The 24,283-nt window shown below is 23.6% G+C and overlaps 4 protein-coding genes across 7 annotated transcripts; 2 read left to right on the top strand and 2 right to left on the bottom strand.

The window, feature by feature from the left end:
- Positions 1-1,254: 1,254 nt before the first annotated feature.
- Positions 1,255-9,667, bottom strand: LOC126906310 (GDP-mannose 4,6 dehydratase). Of its 2 annotated transcripts, none has more exons than XM_050686847.1 (8): positions 9,486-9,667; positions 9,347-9,425; positions 9,042-9,284; positions 8,642-8,834; positions 7,870-8,102; positions 7,589-7,804; positions 2,583-2,651; positions 1,255-2,255 (listed from the first exon to the last, which is right to left on the bottom strand). In XM_050686847.1, the coding sequence occupies exons 2-8, from the start codon at positions 9,407-9,409 to the stop codon at positions 2,193-2,195; spliced, it is 1,080 nt and encodes a 359-aa protein (XP_050542804.1). In that variant the 5' UTR covers positions 9,410-9,425; positions 9,486-9,667; the 3' UTR covers positions 1,255-2,192. The 2 variants fall into 2 exon arrangements, with proteins under 2 accessions (XP_050542804.1, XP_050542805.1); XM_050686848.1 differs by having other exon boundaries at positions 1,256-2,255; positions 9,347-9,411.
- Positions 9,668-9,919: 252 nt separating this feature from the next.
- Positions 9,920-17,039, top strand: LOC126906301 (uncharacterized). 2 transcript variants are annotated; one of them, XM_050686829.1, is made up of 8 exons: positions 9,920-10,145; positions 10,215-10,388; positions 12,242-12,570; positions 12,634-12,930; positions 13,685-14,258; positions 14,394-14,562; positions 14,635-14,833; positions 16,015-17,039. In XM_050686829.1, exons 2-8 carry the CDS (start codon positions 10,275-10,277, stop codon positions 16,190-16,192), a joined length of 1,860 nt encoding a protein of 619 aa, XP_050542786.1. In that variant the 5' UTR covers positions 9,920-10,145; positions 10,215-10,274; the 3' UTR covers positions 16,193-17,039. The 2 variants fall into 2 exon arrangements, with proteins under 2 accessions (XP_050542786.1, XP_050542787.1); XM_050686830.1 differs by having other exon boundaries at positions 10,236-10,388.
- Positions 17,040-17,189: 150 nt separating this feature from the next.
- On the bottom strand, positions 17,190-19,118 carry LOC126906317 (ubiquitin-conjugating enzyme E2 G2). Its single transcript, XM_050686865.1, has 5 exons — positions 18,919-19,118; positions 18,775-18,856; positions 18,578-18,696; positions 17,702-17,842; positions 17,190-17,409 (listed from the first exon to the last, which is right to left on the bottom strand). Exons 1-5 carry the CDS (start codon positions 18,959-18,961, stop codon positions 17,285-17,287), a joined length of 510 nt encoding a protein of 169 aa, XP_050542822.1. The 5' UTR covers positions 18,962-19,118; the 3' UTR covers positions 17,190-17,284.
- Positions 19,119-19,184: 66 nt separating this feature from the next.
- Positions 19,185-24,240, top strand: LOC126906306 (coiled-coil domain-containing protein 102A). 2 transcript variants are annotated; one of them, XM_050686838.1, is made up of 8 exons: positions 19,185-19,322; positions 19,462-19,647; positions 21,653-21,827; positions 21,894-22,282; positions 22,442-22,648; positions 23,112-23,308; positions 23,506-23,584; positions 23,659-24,240. In XM_050686838.1, the coding sequence occupies exons 2-8, from the start codon at positions 19,471-19,473 to the stop codon at positions 23,695-23,697; spliced, it is 1,263 nt and encodes a 420-aa protein (XP_050542795.1). In that variant the 5' UTR covers positions 19,185-19,322; positions 19,462-19,470; the 3' UTR covers positions 23,698-24,240. The 2 variants fall into 2 exon arrangements, with proteins under 2 accessions (XP_050542795.1, XP_050542794.1); XM_050686837.1 differs by having other exon boundaries at positions 19,186-19,401; positions 23,659-24,238.
- Positions 24,241-24,283: the final 43 nt, after the last annotated feature.

The following is a 24,283-nucleotide window of genomic DNA, read 5'->3' on the forward strand; positions in this document are numbered from 1 at the left end:
AAGTATTAATTTTACTCAGATTTTGAATGGACTTTATTTTGTCTTCACGGTGAAAATGGCTACCAAATGCTATTTTTGTGTGGAAATTCTCGATTTTATATTTTACATTTTTAACTTTATTATGCTATAACTTTTTGCTATAACAAAAAGTTATACCAAAATAAAGGGGGGTCCAAATCTGAACAATGCATATAGAAAGTAGAACTTCTTTAACTTCATAATTTTTTTATTATGGATGCTTCATGTCTTTACCTATCATTTAGTATATATTTTTATAAATTTAACCCTTTACCTACCCACAGGGGAGGATTCAAAATAACAACTTTTTCACAAAAAATTAACTTTTTCAACTTAAGTTTTGAAAGTGTTCCGGGAACTCTGACACTTTTATATATATCTTAAATTAAAGATAATGTTGTAACGTACTATATTATGGAAAAACAATTTTTCGGACATTACTTTGTCTACACGGTGAAAATAGTTACCAAATGCTATTTTTGTGTGAAAATTCTCCATTTTATTTTTTACATTTTTAAATATATAATGCTATAACTTATTGAAAAGTGTATGGATCATCACAATTTTTTTGAGAGAAATAATATTTATATCCCTTTTTTATTCGACGTACTTTATCTTAATCAGGATATAAATAAGAAAATAGCAGATCATGTAGCTTTTGGAATAATCCATCAATTTTTAAAATTAAACACTATCTAAAGATTTGCATGGAAACGTTTTTTATGATAGTGATTTTAATCACTGCAGATATCATTATACTTGTACTAACTATGCCACGTCACCACTGTGCCGCGACCCCTTTGAGCTGGTTTTTTAATGACTAACTTCTTATTCATGGTGCACCGCCCAAATTAGTAGTTTCAATTTATTTTTTTTATTGTTTCTTGCCTTAGTTTTATTTTATTTTAATAAATTAAGTATTTTCAAATTTTAAAAGTATAATTTTTTTTTATTTATTACTACCAATTATTAAAAAGGGTTTGTTTATCAATATATAAAGAAATATTCAATTATAAATTATAATGATTAACAAAATATTTATTTAAAACATATAAAAAGGTATCTAGGTACATAATTATTTTAATCATAAAATAGTAGTAAATACTTAAAAATAATCGTCCAACAAAAAATTATCATCAATATATTTATTAATTCATCTAATATAAATATACTAGTACATAATGTATTATTTTATAGTATTATGTTACAAAATTCATATTTTATTTTTGTTATAAGAATTTTATAATATAAATAGTTGTATTTAATATTGTTAATTACTGTGTCTGAAACAAGAAAAACTGAACTTGTAAAAAGTAAAAATAAATATAGTTACTGTATGTTTAGAAAGTTTTGAGTTTAACTCAAAATATATAAAGATTTATAATAAGTTAATTTATAAAATTAAAGACTATATTAAAAAAAAATTAATATGCATAAAATTTAATCATTGTATACCTATTTCTTTATAAAAATTAGCATAACCAATATTGTGAATTTTTATCCTTTACAATATTCTAGTTATTGAAGAAAGCTTCCTATGATATTTATTCCCTTAAATATGTATGGAGATAATTTCAAACAGAATGAATGTTTATTGTATTTGGTAATTTGGTTGGATTGTCAAAAATAATATCACTGTTATTTTCTTACAAAATTACATATGAAGCTTCTTAGCTTCTTCTACATAGTAACATATTTTAGAAATAATATAATAGAAAATATTGTAAAATATGACTAGAAGAACAGTGAAACAGGAGTCAAACATAAAAAAAAATGAATTTAGATTACTTTTTATTTTGATAAAAAGTATATTATTTTAATCTAAAACACTGGAAAGTTTGTAATTACTTTACATTTATAAAAATAGTTTAGCTTAAAATTATACAATAATAATATGAGTGATAAAAATATCTTTAATAATACTTATAATCCGTATAAATAAAAAATGTTTGAAAGCCATATTTATAGTTGATTCTTTAAATAAGTTTTGCTTTAGCTATTCCAAAATATAGTTTATTCGTATGAATTAATTATAATTATGGCTAATAGTAAGTTATTTTAAATAAATAAAATTGGTAAAATGTTAAATGAGTTTCAATACAGCCAAGCAAAAAAATTAATAGTTTGATATATAATTGAACAAAAATATAAATTAAATTAAAACTATGGAAAGACTAGGCAGATGGATTTTGTTTCATGAGCTCTAAATCAGCTTCCATCATATCGTAAACAAGTTGCTATTCAAAAAATGAAAATTAATTAGATTTAGATTATAGTATTTTAATAATCTAAAATAATTGTTCATAATTGATTGGAAAGTTAAGGACAATAATTAAAAGATACAAAGAATAGTTTTTAAAAACAAAAATACATATAGTGTTCAATAAGTAAGGAAACGGGTCTTCATTGTTCTCATTGTTTATAACAATTAACCTGTTTCCTTATTTACTGAACACTATGTATAATAAATAATTGATGCACGATAATTTTATTTCATTTGAAATAAATTTACAATAAATTTTGTATAAACCTTTTAGTGTTACTAACCAAAAAAGTACACTTACATCAAAATTCACTTTTGGCTCCCATCCGAGAATGTTCTTGGCTTTAGACGCGTCGCCTAATAAAAGTTCCTACAATTAAAAAACATAAAAGTTTATCAATAATAAATCTCATTAAGTATTTTATATTTTTTTAAATCAATACACGTAAAACATCATTATAGTACTTGTTTCTATAATGATCACATTTGTTATTTTACGCCCACCGGATGTCTTTTTTTTTTATATAGTTTTTATAATAACAACCAGGAGCTCCCATTGCAGAATTTGTAAACAATAGTAATGCTCTTTTATATATCGGCGAATAATAAACATGTATACATTACACTCATTTGTTATGCTGTTGAAAACCGAACGATTATGTTATTTGAATAAACACAAATATCCTATACCATACGCTATTAAATAGACAATAAATGAGATAATCACCTTTGCAAACAATTAATTTTTTTTCGTTTAATTATATATATTGAATAATATGTATCCAAGAAATAAAACTGTGAACACTGCACAATGAAAACAAAAACATAAAGTAGACAGAAGATTAAAATCAATTATAATTGATTTTAATCTTCTTAATAATTACTAGGCTCCGCCCCAGACCAGGGGCCCTTCGAGCCTTACGCGCCGAAGGCGCGTAAGTCTCTTCGGGCCGTCATCATAAGTAGGCCACTGATTCCGGTAGAAGTACCCGGCTACGCCGGGCACGATAAGTGTTTTTCAGAAAAAATATTACTTCAGAATCAGTGAAAACTATAGAAAACTATATCTAAAAATGTTATTATTAAAATCAGGAAAATTCAAAAAGAGAATATAGTAAAATGTATTGGGTATAAGGTTGAAGCCTCTTAATGAGGTATTCCCTTTAGGCCTATTCAAAAATTATTTTAGGAGGAAATTTAATATTTTTTACTTTGTTAAACATGTTATAGAAATTTTTTTGCTAAAATTAAAGTACTGATGAAAAAAAAGGACATTAAGTCCTTATATATTAGAAGTTGCCTAAAAAAATATTGATAGCGCTTGTTCAAGGAGGGGACAATCTCTCTTAAATACACCCCTGTTATACACAAAAATTATTAATAATCTAATTACAATAATTGTTTTTATATTATAGAATAATTAAAAAAAAATTTAGCAGGTTATTATAAGTGGCACACTGTAAATTTAAATTAAAATTAATATTAAAAATAAAAATAAAAATTTAATTTTGATAAATATATTAGTAACTGCGATTTAACGATGAACATTATAGTTATCATAGATGAACCCCAATTCAAAAGATAAACTCATAGTCTCATACATCATATATGAGAAAAAAGAAAATTATTCCTTGATAAAAATAGGGCAAATGCAAAATAGTGTCTTAATAATAATACATAATACACCATATAATTAAGGTTCATAATACGTATCAGCAGAAATGAATCACTGCGCATAATACAACCATGCGCGTGGACTTAAAAAAAAAAAAAAAAGCTCGTAAAACGGTGAAAAATGAACGGATTGAATTGATTTTTTTATCATATCTCAGGAATGTCATTGAGCGGGTCTGATGAAAATTTCAAACCTCGCGGGCGAGCGGCAAAAATTTTCCGACCTTCGCCAATAATTTTCCCGGAGTCTGGTGACCGAGTACTTTCGTTGAAAAATTTTTTTTTGAAAATCCGAGCACGCTAAGTAATTTTCCCAGAAAAGCGTTTTTTTCCTTGTTCTATTATATAATAAGATTAAGGATAATTTATTTATTTACTTATTAATAAATTTACGCCCCAAAGGGCAAGAGTACAGATAATATAACAACCAACACATTAAGCAAGCAAGAAGTAAAACCAATAAAAATGATCATTGGGTATATAATTAGTATTAAATACAAAAAAAAAAAAGAAATATAAGTATTATATATAATGAGAAAATTTTCTAACTCATTGGTTTTTATTACATTAATTCATTTTGGAGATAAATATTGTGGGTATGATGGCAGGGGCGAATTTGTAGAAGGGTGTGTGTGATTTCTCCCAAACGTTTACTAAAGTCAGATTTTGTAGATAAAGAGGAATGTTATTCATTTTTATTTTTATTGTTAATATGGTGGAGTTAAAGAGGAGGAAAATATGGTTGTTGGTCATGTTTTAAAAAAAAGTAGTACTTTTTAGGCACCCTAAAAAAAATTGTGAATATATGTTAAATATACGTTAAATTAATTTAATGATGAGTGCTTAATTTATACAATCGTTTTAATAGGAGGTTTTTATTTTTTAAGTTAGTACTTTTCTAGCGTTAAAAAATGTTGGTTTTTTATAAGTTCTGTTAACATAGTTGCTATTGAAATAACTTTTTTTAGCAATTTTGCGTTTTTACAGGGATTATATTTTTTAAGAAATCCAATCCCTTTTACTGGTAAAAATGATCATAAAAATCAAGCATATTAGAAATGTTAATATGTCTGTTTTTATCATACATTCATTCTTTCATATTTTAATTCTTAAAACCCATTCAAGACTAGTTATAAATTAATCCAGGGTAGATTTAAATCCAACATTGAATTAAATGTGTAAAATAAAATTGTTTGATACCAATGTAGATGTAGGTAGGAAGTCGGACTGGCCTAAAGGGTAAAAATGTATGTTTTAACACACGTGGTCTCGGGTTCATCCCCAGGGTGCCAACGAAATTTTTCTTTTGATTTTTCATTGAAGTTGTCTGGTCACTGGTGCAAGTTGGCCATAATACCCATCCCGTCCATCATTGGACAAGCCAAGAACCATCTCTGACTTCCTAACACGTGAAAGAGGGTTACCACCTTCTGTAGCATATTAAGTTCGGGAAATAAAAAAAATAAAACTGATTATTCATTTATGTTACAAATAAACTTGTAGCTGACGTAACTATTTGTATAGTTATTAATTTAATGAAATACGGAAAATAAATGTTAAGTTAATAATTTTATGTAAATCGAATTTTGGTAAAATAAATAACAGGGCTAAATCTATATTTTAAGAATCCTCTTTTTAGAAAAATACATAAAAAAAGGTAGCACAGTGGATCGTGGCACAGTATGAGCGTGACATAGTTGAGACAAGTATAGATGATATCTGACAGTGATTAAAATCACTATCATAAGAAACGCTTTGATGCAAATCTGTAGATAGTGTTTAATTTTAAGAAATTGGTGGATATTCCAAGAGCAAAATTAACTCCTATTGTTTGTTCAAATTCGACTTCTATTTGCACGTAGAAGATAAGTCGTCGAGACATTTTTTTTTTAATTTATAGTACATAACATAAGTTTTAATTTAACGCATGTTTAAAGGACGCAGTATTTCCGGAACATTTTCAAAAGTTAAGTTGAAAAAATTGAGTTTTGTAAAAAAGTTGTTATTTTTAATCCCTCCCTATGAGCAAGTTTATTGTTAGATTTTCAAAAAAATGAAAGGGAAATATCTAAGATTCAATATAAAAAAATTGTTTTTATCAATAAGTTATGAGAATTTTTAGAAAAAGTGATAAAAATGTCGAAATTTACCGATTTTAAAAATTGTTATTTTTTGGGAGACTTTCATTATTTTCGAAGAACGAGGAAAATTTTTTAAATTTTCGAGGGTAATGTCTTAAACTAGATACGATTTGTAAACTTTTGACGTATCGTTGAGAAAAATCGGTCCAGCGAGAGCTGAGAAAAGGTAGTGACAGACACACAAAAAAAATAAAAAAATTACACATCATGATAAAATTAATACCTTCTCATTTTCGAATCGAAGCTAAAATATGAGACCCTATAATAACAAAAAAATTAAGTTCATGATATAATGACTTATGACAAATTGGAAACTGTTTTTTAACACAGCAAAAACAAATTTTCTTCTATTTACGTCTATCATAAAAAAAAAAAATTCATATAAAATGAATAAATTTTTGAATGGTAGGCAAGATCACCCATTATAGGGGTATTAAGAGGTATTATAAGTATTAATTAATAAATATTAATTGGTAATTTAAAAAAAAAAGACTAAGAAATTACACATTTTTTTAGAAAAGCTTCATTTTAGCAACTATGTTAATTTTCCGTTAATTTTCACATGCCCCTAGTTCCCTCAATGGGCATCCTAAGTAGGGTTAACTTTTAAACTACAAGGTAGTTCCACAAATATGTTAATATTTCATATACTAACTTTTGAAAAAATAAAATGACACGAAAAATAAATTATTTAATTACCGTTTCTAATTTGTATTTATTCCATCGTTTTAATTTAATAGTTAATAAGAACACAGATTTTCCAATAAATGGTTAAAAAATAAATTTTTCTTGATTATAAAATTCCTATTTCATAAGTAAAGTTTTTTATTTTTATTATATTAGCTAGATTATTGATGTCAAAGACTGTACAACAAACAATATTTAAGACAAGTGGGTATTTAGTATACATACACAAGGTACATTGAATAATAATGAGGTTTAAAAATATTTAGTCGTTAAAATCAATTTTTTTTCTTTTTGTAGTAGACACAACAATAGCTTAAGAGGGGAGTGTCCACCTACTACATCATCTCTTTGAATCTGCCACTGAATAAAAGTAATTTAGAATAAAACAAAATATTATAGTTCCTGTTTTGATACAGGAAGTTAATTTACACACCACTAAATGAAATGGCCTATAGGGGCATTCTTCCACCACTTTCAAATCTATGCCTGATTACATGAAAACAATTTTTGGCAAAAATAGAAAGTTTAATCCTTGGTAAAAATCTGTCTAAAAACCAAAATTGGCAAACTAGGTTTATGGGTAGTGACTGTAGTTCCTGGACACAACTTGTAAAATTTGAAAAATTTAAGTATTTAGCGAGTTTACTAAAGAGATACAATTAAAATAATACAAATTATTCTTATTATCTAAAAAAATATATAAATTTAACTTATTTTATTATATATGAAAAACTATAAATTAATATTAATTATTCAAGTATTTCAAAGAATATATTTACTTTTAACAAATAATAATAATACTTACTACTTCAGTTGGTCGAAAATATTTGGAGTTAACTCTTACACGAATAATACTTGTACATTCTTCTTTACCAATTTCATTCAATCCTTCTCCTTCCCAAATAATATTTTTTCCGATATGCTGAAAAGCTTTTTCAACAAATTCTCTAATACTATGCATTTTACCTGTAGCTATAACAAAATCTTGAGGAACTTCTTGTTGAAGCATTAACCACATTGCCTAAAAATAAAGTTATATAAAGAATTAAAATGAAAAAACCTATGTATAAATTGAGATAAATTTACTTCAACATAATCTTTGGCATGTCCCCAATCTCGTTTTGAATCTAAATTTCCAAGTTGAATACAGTCTAATAAACCAAGAGCTATTTTGGCTACTGATCTGGTTATTTTTCTTGTTACAAAGTTTTCTCCCCTTCTGGGACTTTCGTGGTTAAACAAAATTCCATTGCAAGCGTACATATTATAAGCTTCTCTATAATTTGTAACAATCCAATATCCATATAATTTTGCACAAGCTATAATTTTTATTACAATATGAAAAAAATGTTTAAATAAATTATAACTCTATAATAATTCTCAGTTTCATATTAAAGCTAAAAGAAATAAATAATAAAACCAAGAGTGAAAATATAATATATTTTTTTTTTAAATACATATTTATAATAAGTGTAAAAAAACATAACATTTATTGACTTCATATTAATTTACCAGAATTTATATTAGTTACATATAATGTAAAACTAAAGAATATAGTTGTCTAATCAGGTTTAAAGTTATGGGTAATAATTTTTTATTTGTAGAAATATTATTCATTGTTTGTCAGCAGACAAATAAAACAAAATAAAAGATTTTTCAAAGAAAATATAAAAATATTGATGAACTTGTAAGAAATTAAAAAGCATATTAAGCATAATGTAGATAATCAGTTTTTTTTTATTGTGGTTGAATATTTAAAAAACTAAACTATTTATGTAAAATCTAAATAAGTCTTCTAAGACAGTATAATAATAATTTTTTTTTTAATACTTATAAAAATTTAAAAAGCAAAATTTACCATATGGGGATCTTGGATAAAATGGGGTAGTTTCTTTCTGAGGTATTTCAACCACTTTTCCATACAACTCAGATGTAGATGCTTGATAAAATCGCACATTTGATTCTAGTTGACATGTACGTATAGCATCTAACAACCTAAGAGTACCAACAGCATCTACTTCAGCTGTATACTCACTTAAGTCAAATGAAATCTACAAAAAAATTAACTATTATACATTAAAAAGGAATTCAAAATATTAATAATCATGTTTTTTTTTTTAGACTGATTAATAGATTCAACTAAAGATATTTTAGGTTGAATACAGAATAGATAAAAATGGTTATAAGTAATTTATAAGTGTAAAAAAATTAATTTCAATAATAAAAAATAAAAATTAGTATCAATATTTATAATTTACCTTAACATGACTTTGGGCTGCTAAATTATAAATTTCTCTAGGTTTTACAGATCCAATAATTTTTACTAAACAACTACTGTCAGTCATGTCACCATAATGCAATTTCATTTTTCCTTCTCTATGTGATTTTGGATCTAGATATAAATGTTCGATACGGCTTGTATTGAATGTACTAGATCTTCTTATTATCCCATGTACTTCATATCCTTTATTTAGCAAAAACTCAGCTAAATATGAACCATCCTAAATTAATAAATAACATAATTATATTACAAATAATTATTGAAACATTTAACATGTTTTACCTGCCCTGTTATACCAGTTATTAATGCAACTTTTTTATTAAAATCTTCTTTGCTTACAGCCATTCCTAAACAATTTCTACTATAATTTATTTCATTGAGTTATATTACATTACTTATACAATTTATTAAAATAAATTACTAGTTTAAAAAGGAACACAAGTCCTATAATTTTTATAAACTTAGACAAGGATAACGTATGATATATTTAATTGCAGTCAAAATTTTAAAATATTAGATTAGAAGTAAATTTTTATCACAATATTAAAAAATGCAATTATTTAAATAGACAAAACAAGTTGAATTTACAGAAAGAATAATCAACATCATACATTTATGATTATTATTATTTTAAAATAAATTATTAAATTTTATAATAGAACTATTAAATTTTTATCTTAAATAAAATAAAGATCTTAGTCAATCAATCAGTAAAGACTTAAAATTTTATTTTTATTGATATTATATAGATTTGAAAATAAAGTCTACAATGATGATAAATATTATCAGTAACAGGATATGATATTACCACAGAATAGATAAGATATTATTTTATGTTTATTTGTTTGATGTTCGTATAACGTGATAAGAAAGAATTAAATTTTTGGAATTGTGAAAATTCTTTTTGGTGTGTCTGATCATATAATGCATATTTTTAAAGTAGTTTTCCATTCTATGAAGTAAGTGCAGTTATAAACTTTAATTCTCGCTTTGGTTTTACTATTTGTCAAAGATTCCTTTTGGTCACAACCTACATATATTTAACGAATAGGTTTATTCAAACGTATTATGTAGTTGTTTGGTATGTGGTGTGTTTAGTAAATACATTTGAATAATATTTAACATCTCAATTATATTAAAATATTTTTAGTTTTTTATTATGAAATCATAGACTGATTAGTATAAATTTGATTTTGTTGATGAATATGGGATGGACTTGCCTACATTTGAAATACTATTGAATGAAGATGATAAAAGCCTTCATGCAGATGTTTTATTTTCAAACTATTCTGATAGTTTCAATGTAAATTCATCACAACATAGAGTAAGTAATTATGCATATTCATTCTTAACTATTTTTCAAAACGGATCTTAATTCTTTAACATTATCAAAATTACCTACAATGAAATAAAAAAATAATTTTATTGTTTTTAAGAATAAATTTTTAATTAAATTGAAAACATATCCTTTAAATTATAAAACTATTGTTTTTTAAGCAACATAATACTACTATTAATTGTAAAATCCTAATAATAGTCTAATAATGTTCTATAATAAGAATTAATCACATGTGGCTAATATTATTTAAAATTAAAAATATATATAAAACATTAATTAAATAAAAAAAATCTTAGTTTTAGATTAATATTTAAAATATATTTTTAGTTTTAAAAATTCATGTTCTATCAGCTATTTAAAATACTAAAAAAAATCAAGTAAATTGTGATTACTAAAATACTAATTTATCTGTTAAAATTATTGTATTTGGTACATATTTTATATATTATTTTATATATTTTATATATGTACAAGTGTACAGGGTGATTGATTAAAAATAAAACACTCGTTTTCTCTGAAACTATTAAATGTTTACAATTTTTGTGTAGAAGACTATTGTTGGATTCAAAAAAAATCTATAATAATACGTAGTTAAATAATTTTTTTTTATCCCTTCTGGAATAAAAAATCTTAAATTTGATTTTCTTAAATAGCAACTCTTATTTTTAACTTGATTATATGCAGAAAAAACATTACAAACAATTTTGTTCAGTTATAACAGTTCTTATAATTTTTTATCTGATCAACCGATTGTGTATTGAAATTTTTCAAAGCTTTGGATTTAAAGTATAACTTCATCATTTAATTGATTTTTATAATACCAGACACAACAATCATTATTTCAATGGGCCATACATTATTAAAGTTATTTATCTTAGCTAGTGTAATGATAGATAAACAAGAAATGTCAATTAATTATTTATGTGACAGCTTAAAGAAATAGTGATTACTAATGTATTAAACAGCTAATTATCTTAAGATTTTAGAGGATTCATCTTGTTTTGACTATTATCATTTATATTAGGTCATTCAAAACAAGTAAAAATAAATGAACTTTTATCTAAACATTTTTAAGTTACTTGTCTCATCACTATTTTTACTCTTTTTAAACTATGTTGGTTGATACTTAAGTTTACTAAATTATTTGCTGATTATATGAAAATGGTGTGTCTCTGGGGCTGTTATTAAATAAATAGAAGAATGATTTATTGAAAAAAAATTATATAAGAACAATATTTTTAAAAAAAAATTTTTGTATCATAAGAAACCAAAAATGAATTTATTAAATAGGAATCCTTTACTATTTAAGAAAATTAAAATTTAGGTTTTTTAAACTGAAAGGATGAAAAAAAAAATTAAACTCATATTATTTTAGAGTTTTTTATACCAAAATAATAAAAAATTTACAATAATAAAAAATGTTCTATAGTTTAAAAAAAAAAATTTATCTCTTATCCAACATCAATCACGATGTATTATATTAGAATAGTAACCTATAAATATAGGTTCTATATTATATTTTATAGGCTATTATATTATAAATATAATAGTCTATGAATTAATAAATAACTTAAGTTTATATGTATTTTGTTTTTTTCAATTACATCTGCAAATTATTATAAGCTTATTGATTAAGAAATATATATATATACAATTTTTTTGTATAATTATGCTTTTAAAGTTAATAGTTTGTATTTAGGAATAATTAAATTAAAATTCTACAATTAACTTTTTTAATAATGTCAATTTATATTGTAATAAATATAAAATAAAATATAAAAGTGACCTAAAATTTTTAAACTAAATAAAAAGTTTTTATAATATTTATTTTTTTTTAGAATAAAGGCACAAAAAATGAATTATTGTTAAGTCAAAAGCTTTCTATGGTTGATGATTTGCAATTATCATTACATAAACATCTAAAAAAAGATTCATATATTCAAAAGTCAGGGCATGAAATTGAACCTCCAATACAATTTCAAGATTTACCGTGCAGATCTATTAACATTTATTCTCCACCTAGTAATTTCAAAGATGATCAAAACAAATATGTTAAATCACCTGTTTATACTAATGAATGTGTTATTCAAGTTGAAAAATATGCAGACAATTTTATTAAATCATTAATAAATGACATTTTGAATTTGGCCGCACCTACTGACTCAAGGTACAAAGTTATCTTGATTTATACCACTATTTGAATACTATATGATTTTTTATTTATTTTTAGGTTTTCAAAACAGTCTAGACTGCATCCCAATTTGGGTGTATATTGGAAAACAAACAATGCTCTTACAAATGAATCAAGCAACTCCCTTTTGTCAACATTATCATCTTCCCATAATTCCTTATTGAATATAATGCCATCTGATGATTCAAATTTTATTTCTTCAGCTATTTCACATGATGTATTAAACAGTGATACATATAAATTACCAATTGACAGCTCGACATTTAATATTGCATTTCGTAGACCACTGCGAAAAAAACGAAAATTACGCCGCCATTCTATATCTCCTAATAAAAAGTAAGCTCAACAATAATTTATTTAAAATTAAATTTACAAATAATGTTTAAACAAAATTTATTATGTAAATTACCATTTCATATTTTATTTTTTTTGGTAAATAGAAAAATAAAGAGTAAAGTGTAGTTTCTGAAAAATGATTTTTTATTATTGTAGACTTTTGAGTTAAATATTTTTAATAATTTTAGTTTTAAATTAATATTATAAATATATTTTTAACTTCAAGTAATATTATCCACAAGTAAGCTTTATAATTAAATAATTAATTCATAGCAACATGTAATATAGAGAACACTTTTTTCCTACTACTTGGTTACTTTAATAAATCTTAATCCTTGTGTACTGATGCATAATAGATTACTTTTGTAGCCATTTTATATGTATATATGCCACTTAAATTGTTGTAGACTTATATTTGCTATGCAGTAAGATTTAAAAGTTTAAAAAACTAACTCTAAGTGTTATGGAATTTTAAAATAATTAAAAGAAATCAAAAAAATGTCTAAAGATTAGTGATTTTTACTGGAAATTTTTAATATATCTATCTTTTATAAATATAAACTAAATTTAAAAAATTATAATATAATAAAATCTCAAGTTTAACTTGGATAATTATAAAATTTAATGAAAAAGTGTATAAATTTCACATGTCAGTAATTTTCATTATTAAGCTAAAATAAATTCCCATATCTTTGGTAAAATCTCTTTTTTCAACAAATAGTTTTAAATAATTACTTATACTTCTTGTTTATAGACAAAGCGAACATTTTATGAATGTACAAGAACCAATTCATATGACTTTAAAGGACGTAAGAAGTATTCTTCATAATTTTTATAGAGATTCTAAAGAATGTAATCAACCTACTCAAATTCCGAGTTTTATAAAACATGATGATATTCAAAATGATCACAATAAAAAAAATTGTGTTGAAAATATTTCATCATTAAAATGTAAAATAAGAAAACAAACATTTTTAGTTAACATGAAGTACAAAAAATCTAAAGAAAGTTCATCAGAAAAAATAAGTAGTACTAATCATGCAACAAGAAAAATATTTTGCTCTTCTCCATTTGTTTCATCTTCAAAATCAAACTTTACATTTAGTTTAAAACAAACATTTTGCAATATATTTCGGTCACGTAAAAATAATTCAGTTGAATCAGATCATGGATCTACTTTAACAGACACAGTAGTACTTTTAGATGTTACAAAAGGGTCAAAAGTTGAAAAACGTGCTTTACCTCCCGTACCCAAAGATGGAGTTGGTGATTCATTTGTACGTGAATCTAATATGGACTTTGCATCTAGTATAGAAAAAGCCAAAGATGTAAGTTTATTAAAATATAGTTTTTTTAAATTAATAATCTTGATTAAAAAAAAAAAATAGATTTTCAAAAAAAAAAAATGTTAAAATATATAGTATAATATAATTACTAATTATTTAAATTATATTTATTTTTAGTATGGTTGGTATTGGGGTCCAATATCTGGTGAAGCTGCAGAAAAAATATTGTCTACTGAACCAGATGGTTCTTTTATAGTACGAGATAGTAGTGACGATCATTATATATTTTCATTGACATTTAAATTGAATGGTTTTGTTCGACATGTCAGAATTGAACATGATCATGGTACTTATAGACTTTGTGTATTTCTCAATCATTACTTTTAGAATGTATTAATCAATTTAAATAAAATTCCAGGTAATTTTAGCTTTGGTAGTTGTACTAAATTTAAAAGTCATACAATCATAGAGTTTGTTGAAAACGCTATTGAACATTCACGCAGTGGAAGGTATTTATTTTTCTTACATAGACGACCTGTATTGGGACCAATGAGAGTTCAATTACTCCATCCTGTTTCACGATTTAAACAAATTCAAAGTTTACAACATATGTGCAGGTAAATAATATTTTTGCTTTAATGAAATGTCATACTTTGATTTTACAATGCCATATATTTTGTCTGTTGTATTCAAAAAAATCATACCTCCTACTTAAATGTTTATTTTTATTTTCTTTGACAAGTTTTCAAAAAATATCAGTAGACAATATAAATTTCAATTTGAATAATTTTGATATAGTTAGACCAAAAGTAAAAAAAAGTCTATATGAACCTAGTATTTGAGTAAAAACTATCAACAAATGGCTTATCTATTTTGTCAAAGACTACTACTGACATTTTATTTTTTTAATTATATAATTAAAACATTTTTTTTTTTACAACTTTTATTTAATATTTTTCTGCTTAAATACTCTTTTTTAAAGAATTTAACTCGGAGAAGCTTAAAAAAACATTAATTATTTTTTTCATTATCAATTTTAAATCTTGACATGGTTACTAAGAGACTTAATATTGAAAACAAATGGTAATAGAAACTACAATAATAGGAACTTAATCTATAAAACTGTGTTTGTAAAACCAATACTCTTTATATGAATAAACTTTAAAATAAAAAAGTTTAAAAATATTGACTCTAACTCACCAATATTTTAATATATAAATAAAAAAAAATAATAAATTTTATGTAATACACTGGTTAAAATCTTAACCTAAAAATCTATAAATTAAAATTCAAATGCCTCATTAGAAAGAACCAATTGAAAATTGAAATTATCATTAAAATAAAACCAAAACCTTACTCCAATCAAAAAAAAAATTTTTGGTTTTTATCCAAATTTAAAATTATATGATTCTTAATAAAAGTTGTTCTTGATTTTATATTTGTAAGTAAACGCCAAAATTTAGAAAAATAAAAAATTTGATTATCAAATGTTTTAATATTATACATGGGAATAAAAATATCAATATATCTCTTTAATCTTTTAATAACAGATACTTTAAATCAAAATACTTCTAGCCTTGGGAACAGCCTGTTACTAAAATTTATTTTGTTACTTTATTATTTATTTACTATTTACAGAATTACAATAAAGTGCCTTGATATTGTAATGAATATATAATTAATAATTAATAAATCAATGTATATATATACTAATATGTAATAATTACCATCGTTTTAATACTTATTACAATAATTAAATTTTTTTAAGTAATTATAAATGTATTTTTTATTTATATAGATTTGTATTGTTAAAAACAGTCAGACGGGATCTTATATATAAACTACCTTTACCTCGACGACTCATCGACTACTTAAATACTCCACATTATTATTGTGAACAACTTAGCTGCAGTGAAAATAGTAGTTTAATAAATCCTTCACCAGCTGTGCATTTAATATCATTTACACCTCCTTAAGCCTCTTGATAATTTTAATGGTGTATAATACTTTGTAGATAATTATTTAAATTAATCGAAGACAACATGTATAACTAAAAGTAGGACATAATTTTAAAAGCAACGATCAGCAGAAAATTATAGTAAAATCTTATCACTATAACTAAAATTATTTTTACTTTAATAATACATTATGAATATATTTTCAAATAGAACAATACTTTTCACATATTTTTTAAAATTATTTTATTTGTTACTTCATAAAATTCTTCCTTTTAACATTTTTCCATTAGTACTATAATACTGAATATTTTTTCTACTAAAATTATAATTATTTAATTTTAATTGAGGTCTGTCAGTTTTTAACCCTCTACTTTATTTGCCACTAAAAATATTATTAATATTTTCTATTAAATATGTATAAACATTTGCAATATCATATTCACCACCCAATACTTAAACAGACATGTTTTCTATTTCAAGTAAAGTATATAAAATTAAAATCATAGATTTATAGTTTATATCAACATATATAAAAAAAAATAAAAATTTTCAAAAAGAAAAGTACTAAGAATAAATATTAACATTAAATCATTAAAGTAGCATAAATCTATCAATTTTATCTCTATAGTATTTTAGTTTTTCTTTATAAATACTTGTTTTTTGTTTTTTTTTTGTTACCTATTTTTAAGTAAATAATTGTGATTTTAGATTTAATCTACTCAAAAAAAATATACAACTAGTTTATTTTAATGTAGTAAATAAACAGTCAATTTATTTTAGGACAAGGTAATAAGTAAACTAATGTTAATTTTTTATGTATTTAGTATAGTGTTCTTATTTAAAATAAAAATCAATATTATTTATACATATATATTTTCATTAATCATCCACAATAAATATAATTTGATATATTGTGAATATTTAACTATAATATTTTATTCATAGTATATTCCAAAAAATCTTAAATTTTCATCATATTAGGATTTAAAATTTATCATAAAATATTTGAAACAGATAACATAAGACACAAAGTTTATTATTTTATAAATAAAACTTATACATATATACATATACAATATAATAATGATTACATATTGCTTATAATTAAACTTATGAATTAGTTGGAATTCCCAAAGTTTTTCTAACCAATTTTTCAGCAATCTTGTTGAATTCCTCTCGATTTTCACGCCACATTTTAGCTGCATCAACATTTGCACCACTTTCATCATTTGGTTCTACATACAAATGTATAATATATTAAGTCACAATCTGTTTAAATTTTCATTAAGTTTCTGTAAAACATTTTGTTGCTTAAGAAGCAAACCTTTTATTCATTATTTCTCCTGCTTTATATAATATTCAAATTTATGATAAAGTGAACACAAAAATAAATGCAAACAATGGTAACACAAAATCATGCAACATCAATAGAACAGAAATTTGTTTAGTGGTGTTGCTTCTTAAACATTAATTTGTTAAATGTTACAAACTTTAAAGTTAATTGCAGTATAACAATAATAATATTACCCGCTAGCATGCTTATAACAGACAGAAGAATTTTTTCAACACTTTGAACTGGACTCCATCTTTCAGAACTTGACTCATAACCCATGGGATCATCTCCAGGTGCATGGAGTATTGAAATACATACTCGCCCATCAGAGTAAACTAAAAGTAACATATAAATTTAGTTAAATAATACGTTATTAAAATTACCATCATTATCAAACAAAAATTTAATCATACAAGTGTCCAAAATTTATTACTGTGTCAATAATTGGTGCCTTTACCATTTTTTTTCTACACAATCAGTTACAAAATGAAACTTAAATTAAACTAAGATATGGAACATCATGACTTTTATCTTAATTTTTTTTATAAAATAATAATTCATTTAGTTAAACTGGATATTACGTAATAACATTAGTATAATAGTATTTAGGAAACAAACTAAAGTACATTAAAAAAAAAAACAAAGTTCACTGTTTTTGAAATAAAAAAAATAGGATTTTATAGCATCAGATTAAAATCAAATGCTTGTCCTCAAATCTACTTCTGTGTCAATTTAATTATTCTGTATCATATATAAAGGTTAAATGGATGCTATATTAAAATAATCATTAAAATTTTACTTAATTAATTGAAATATTTTACTTTAAAAGTCTTGGATAATCTAGGGTGACAAAATTTTGTTTAGAGAATTAAATGTAATGTTTCTATTATAAAAATATACAGGACTTTTCTAAATTTTTGTAGAGGCTTATTTTCAAAACTGGTAGTCAAGTCATCAAGCGTCCTAACGCTTATGCAAATAATGAATATTTTTTAAATGAAATGAACATAATAATAAACAATGGTATTTACAATAAAAATATGAAAGATAGACCAAAAGAACATATTTACTGTTAGGATGAAACATTTCACAAGTGAATGTCATCTTTGGGGGACTTAATGGATAGTCAGATGGAAAAACTAGTTTTGCTGGAAAAACACCGCCTTCAAAACATGTGCCTTCGGGTCCACTATAATTAATAATTTAGTAAAAATTAAGAACTTTTTGAAATACAAATATATGACAGTAATTCTTTTTTGGTAATTACGTAATAAGAGCTTCCCATTCAAAATAGTTCTCTTCACTTATTGGTCCAGCAATTATACCTTCCGGTGGATTTAATGTTAACTCTAAAATATATATATATATATATCCATTAAATGGCTTTTAATGAATTTATTAATTTTCTTACGTTTATATTCAGCCATAAGACGTCTTAAAGCAGATCCAGCCATTTTTATCGCTTATAATTAAAAAACTATAAACTAGTGAATACGTTTTAAATGTTTACTCTTTAGCCAGTTGGCTATTCATCGATTTTCAATTGATAAATTATTTAAATGAATTATCTAAAATTAAAGCTTAAATTGGTGACGGGTCTTAACTTTTATGTTAATATTGATATTTGATAACAATATTATTGTACTGATAATGATAGTATGATGTGTATTTCAAAAAAGTGATAAAATAATAGGAGAAATCTTAGTTTTAATCGATCATATAATTATAATAGAGTATTAAATTCAATTTTATATTTTATATTTAGTACTTTTCATTTTAATTTTAATTAGTCTTCAATAATTGAAGGAACTATTAGTAAGTTTTCATGTTAAAAATAAAGAATATTTTTCATGCAGCATTGTTAAATTAAAGAGTTAATAAAATACATAAAATGGTAAATATCTTTATTCATTTATTGATATTAAATTTATTTAAATTTTTATTTGAATTATAGGCTGTACAAATGGCTACTGGAGAAAGTGCCAATGTTGTAGCTGCTTCTACAACATCTGATTGGGACACAAGAGAATCAATTCGACAACGTGAGCTTGATGAAGCAAGAGCAAGAGCAACACAAATGGAAAAAACTATGCGATGGTGGTCCGATTGTACTGCTAATTGGCGAGAAAAGTGGAGCAAAGTAAACAATATAATATATTATAAAATAACGCTTATTCAATTTATAAAAAAAAATAAAACTTTCCTAAATTATAATAAATTTTCCTATTTAAGAGCTCAATACAAGTCAGGATCTAAAGTAGTATATCATAATTTTTTAAATTATTCATATACTAAATTTTTCTAAAAATGGATTTCTTATAATACCAATTCTAATGCTATACCTAGCTGTGTTTATCTAAGTGACAAGGTTACAAATATTGGTGAAGAAATAGCTGAACTATTTTTGTATTACTTTTCCTCGTTATATAATTGTATTCATATCCCATATATACCACCTATGTCCAATTTTTTAAGCATTAATAACTTTAATCTTCCTTCTTTTGTAATATTTTATTAAACAAAGTATCAGATAGCTTACAGTTATTAAAAAAATCTAAATCTCCTGATCCTGAAAATATCTTCAATTACTTTCTATCTATTATTTTTGATTTTATAGCTTATCTTTTAATCTTATTATTTTATTAAGTCTCTATAAGAGGGAATATTTTCATCTATTTGGAAAACAAGCTTTAATGCATACATATTTAAGCAAGATGATCTAATTTTAGAAATTATCAACCTATATCTGAACTTGTATAGTTAGGTAAGTTAAAATAAAAAATAGTTTTAAATCACATAGTAAACTCAGCCAACAATGCTTTGGATGACAGTCAACATGACTTTAGACTTCTTACATGTTACTTACCATTATATCAATACATATATAAATAGTTAACCTTTTTATTGATAATTATACTAAGTAGATGTAATATATATGGATATTAAAAAAGCTTCTGGTCATGTTACCATAATTTACTAATAACTGCTTTAGATCGTCTTGGTTTTGGTTTTCTACTTTTACCTTGGTTCAGATTATACTAAACAAATAGATCACAATATATCAATGTTCATGGCTTCAGATCAAATACAACACTTGTTTCCTCAGGTGCTCCTCAAGGTGGTGGTGATCTGTCCCCTATACTAATTCTATTTTCATTAATTATATTTCTATACTCTTAATAAATGTCAATTTTTATTATTTGCTTTACTTTTTTTTATGCTTATGACTTAAAAATTTTTTAGTTGAATGGCGTCTAATTTTGCAAATTAAATTAAACATCTTGAACACTTGGTGTAAAAAATAGGGTATGAATTTTTGGATATTAAAAAGTTTTACTCAATGTGCTTTTATAGGTGATAAAATCATATGTAATTAGATAACACTTAAATCGATTCAGTATCTACTATTAATGACTTGGATATAGTCTTAACTCATGATCTTAATTATCGAGTTTATATTAAAAGTATGGTTAAAATATCTTTAAGAGTACTTGGTTTAGTAATACAGCATATATCATAGTTTAAGAACAGGAGGTCCTTTAAATTTTATATTGCGTTTTAGTTAAGTCTATACAAGAATATGATACCCTATCTGAAGTTCATATACTTGATAAGATATAGATTTTATAGAGTGCGTTCAAAATTGTTTTATTTAAATTTGTAGCTTACAAACTTAACATTGCTATAGATGACTAAGATTACCAATTAGATAAATTTTAAACTTTTTCACATTAACTTCAGGACACCAAATTGCCGATATTTTTTTTATATATAAATTAATTAATGGTATTATAGACACCCAATATTTGTTAAGATATATTCATTTAATATAATGATCTAATTGGAAATTAAAATTATGTAGTATCCCCAAGACATTGGGTGAAAGTGCACCTTTGGTTTAAAATATTGAATAATGATTAATATCATTAATTCATTATTGATGGTCTAGTATAGAAGAAGGTTGAATTTTTTTGTAAAAATTAGTTAAGGCATAGAATAAATGTAAGAATTTAAAAAAAATTAAAAAAAAATAGAGCTTCTGAGAAAATTCTTAAAACTGCACTTATCTTCTTTGTATACTAGACAATTATTGTTATTTTTAAAGATAATGATATCAATTAATTTGAATACAAAATTAATATTAGGTACGAAATGAAAGGAATAAAGCACGAGAAGAAGCTAAAATTCTTAAAGATAACTTAGAACTTGTTTTAAAAGAAAATAACAACATCAAAAGAGAAAAACAAAATTTAGAACAGCAAAATGAATGTTTACGTAAAGAACTGGAAAAAGTTAATCTAATTTTATTAAAACATGCTGGTAAGAAATTATTAAAAAAAAAAAATTTCAATTATTAAAAAAAAAAATTTCAATTATTAAAAATAGGCCAATGGGACTCACAAATTGTTGAAGCATTAGATAATGGTATATCTGAACCAGAAACATGTTGTAGTTCAATATCTAGACCTCAACCATCAATTGTAAGCGACTCTGGTATTGAAGAATATGTTTTACAAGAAGCTGTTCCTAAGCATGCTGTTGAAATGTTTCATCAATCTTTTTCACCAATAGATACTCCTAATCTCTCTAAGAATCTGACTGATGAAGAAGTTGACAAATTAGAAAAAAAGTTAGAAAATCTTTTAGAGACTACTCAGAATGATTTTGATAATTTACATAGACAACTGATGGCTACTGACAACAAAGATAAAAATTGTAAATGTCAAGAAAATAGTAGTACAACAAACCAACGTTTAGAAGAATTAAGAACACAAGTATGAGTCTTATTTTTAGACATAATGTCTTATTAAAAAAAAAGTATTAGTAAATTTATACATAAATGTTTAATAATAACATAAAATATTTATAGGTTTGATTTTACTACTAATATAACATATTAATTATATCTACTATACTTTTAATATATTTTATAGCTAGAACACTTGCAAAATGAAAATGAAATTGAGTGGAGTAAAAGAGAACAATTGGAAAGCGAAATGATGGCTATTGAAAGAATGAATAAGAAGTTAAAAGTTGAATTGCAGGATACATTAGAAAAACTTCAGAAACAAAATAAACCTGAGACTTCAAATGAAATGAAATTTAGACTTCTACAGCAAGATTTATCAGATAAAAATATTGTAAGTTCTCATTCTTTTCTAAAATAGTTTTTGAATAAACATTTATAAGGCTCCTAAAGAAATTCAAATATCAAGTATTTTTAAATCTTTTTATAAAAATATTAAAGCATGTTTAACTTATTGGTATAAAATGGGACACAACTCAAAAAAATGAATATTACATAAGAGACATAAAAGTTAATAATCATTTGCTATTTAATAGAATTCATTTTTATCAAAAGTATTTCACAGAAATTATTATATCCAAAATAATGAAATATTTATGACATAATATTTAATGTTTTTTACTCATATTGATACAAAATTTTTACTATATTTAAATTATAAAAATATTGTAAAATTTTATTATATTTTTGTCTTTATCTTCCCAACAAGTAATAATATATTTGTGTAAAATTTTTGATAATATATAAATTGTTTTACTGATCTGTCAATAGAATTGAATGTAATTATTTATTTACAGGAATTAGCTAATTTAAAACATATTGTTTTAAAACAAAAAAAAATATTTGTTGATCAAAACAATGAACTAAGTCATTTAATGAAGAGAGGAGAACAATATGAAGGAGAAGTAAAACGTTTAAGGAATCGAGTTAAAGAATTAAAAAGAGAATTGGCCACAACTGAAGAAGAATATGATATTGCAGTAAATAAAATTAAGTAAGATTTTAAATTTACAAAATCTTCTTAGACTTTTAATACATTTAAAAATCATTTATAAATTTTTGTTAATATGTAAGAAATAATATTATAATCAAAATTAACTAAATATATAATTAATATACAAAATAAAATCATTTATATCAATAATTTTATTACCATTTATTTGTTAATTTCATATATTTATGTTATTTAAGGAAGTTGGAAGATCACAATAATAATTTACAAGAACATTTAGAAAGATTTCAAGCTGAAATGATACCTCCTAAAGATTCGGTAAGAAAGAATTTTTAGTTCCATAAACATATTGTTGGATTATTAACTATAAATTTATTTAATTTAATTTTCAGGAAAAATATCGAGATGTGTTGACTCAGATTAAAACATAGTTGTATTATTATTTTTAATTATCATAATTTAAGAAAAACATTATAAGGCAAATATACATAGCTTTAAAGTCAGTTGGCAACATTAATTCAAAATGTGATACAAATAATTAAAATCAGTTGATTTTTATGGTATTTTGAATAACCATGATTCTACATATAATAATATTATGTAGATTGTTAAGAGGCAATTAGGTATATTTGCTAACTAATTACTTTTCTTGAGTAAAATTATAACAACTTTCTAGTGCTTTTATTTAAAGAGGATATTTTTGTCATTTTTTATTCAGAAAATTTTACTTTTCATCAAGTTAAAAATCAAGAGACTAAAAGATATATAAACTTATAGTTAAAAAAACATAATATAATGAATTATTTCCTTTCTTTTACAATCTTATGTATAAATATAATGTTAATTTAATGAATAAACAAGAATTTGAACAGTAAAAAATGTTTAAAAGAGTCAGAAAATGTTATACACAATTTTTTTCTATTGATTATTTTTTTTTATGATAAAATAATTTTTGCCTAGAACGACATACAAAAGTCAAAAGTCTGATTATTAATTTTTAATTTAAATTTAAAAAAT

Source organism: Daktulosphaira vitifoliae, unplaced genomic scaffold (assembly GCF_025091365.1).
Source record: "Daktulosphaira vitifoliae isolate Bord-2020 unplaced genomic scaffold, ASM2509136v1 Scaffold_4, whole genome shotgun sequence".
Taxonomy (NCBI): Eukaryota; Metazoa; Arthropoda; class Insecta; order Hemiptera; family Phylloxeridae; genus Daktulosphaira; species Daktulosphaira vitifoliae.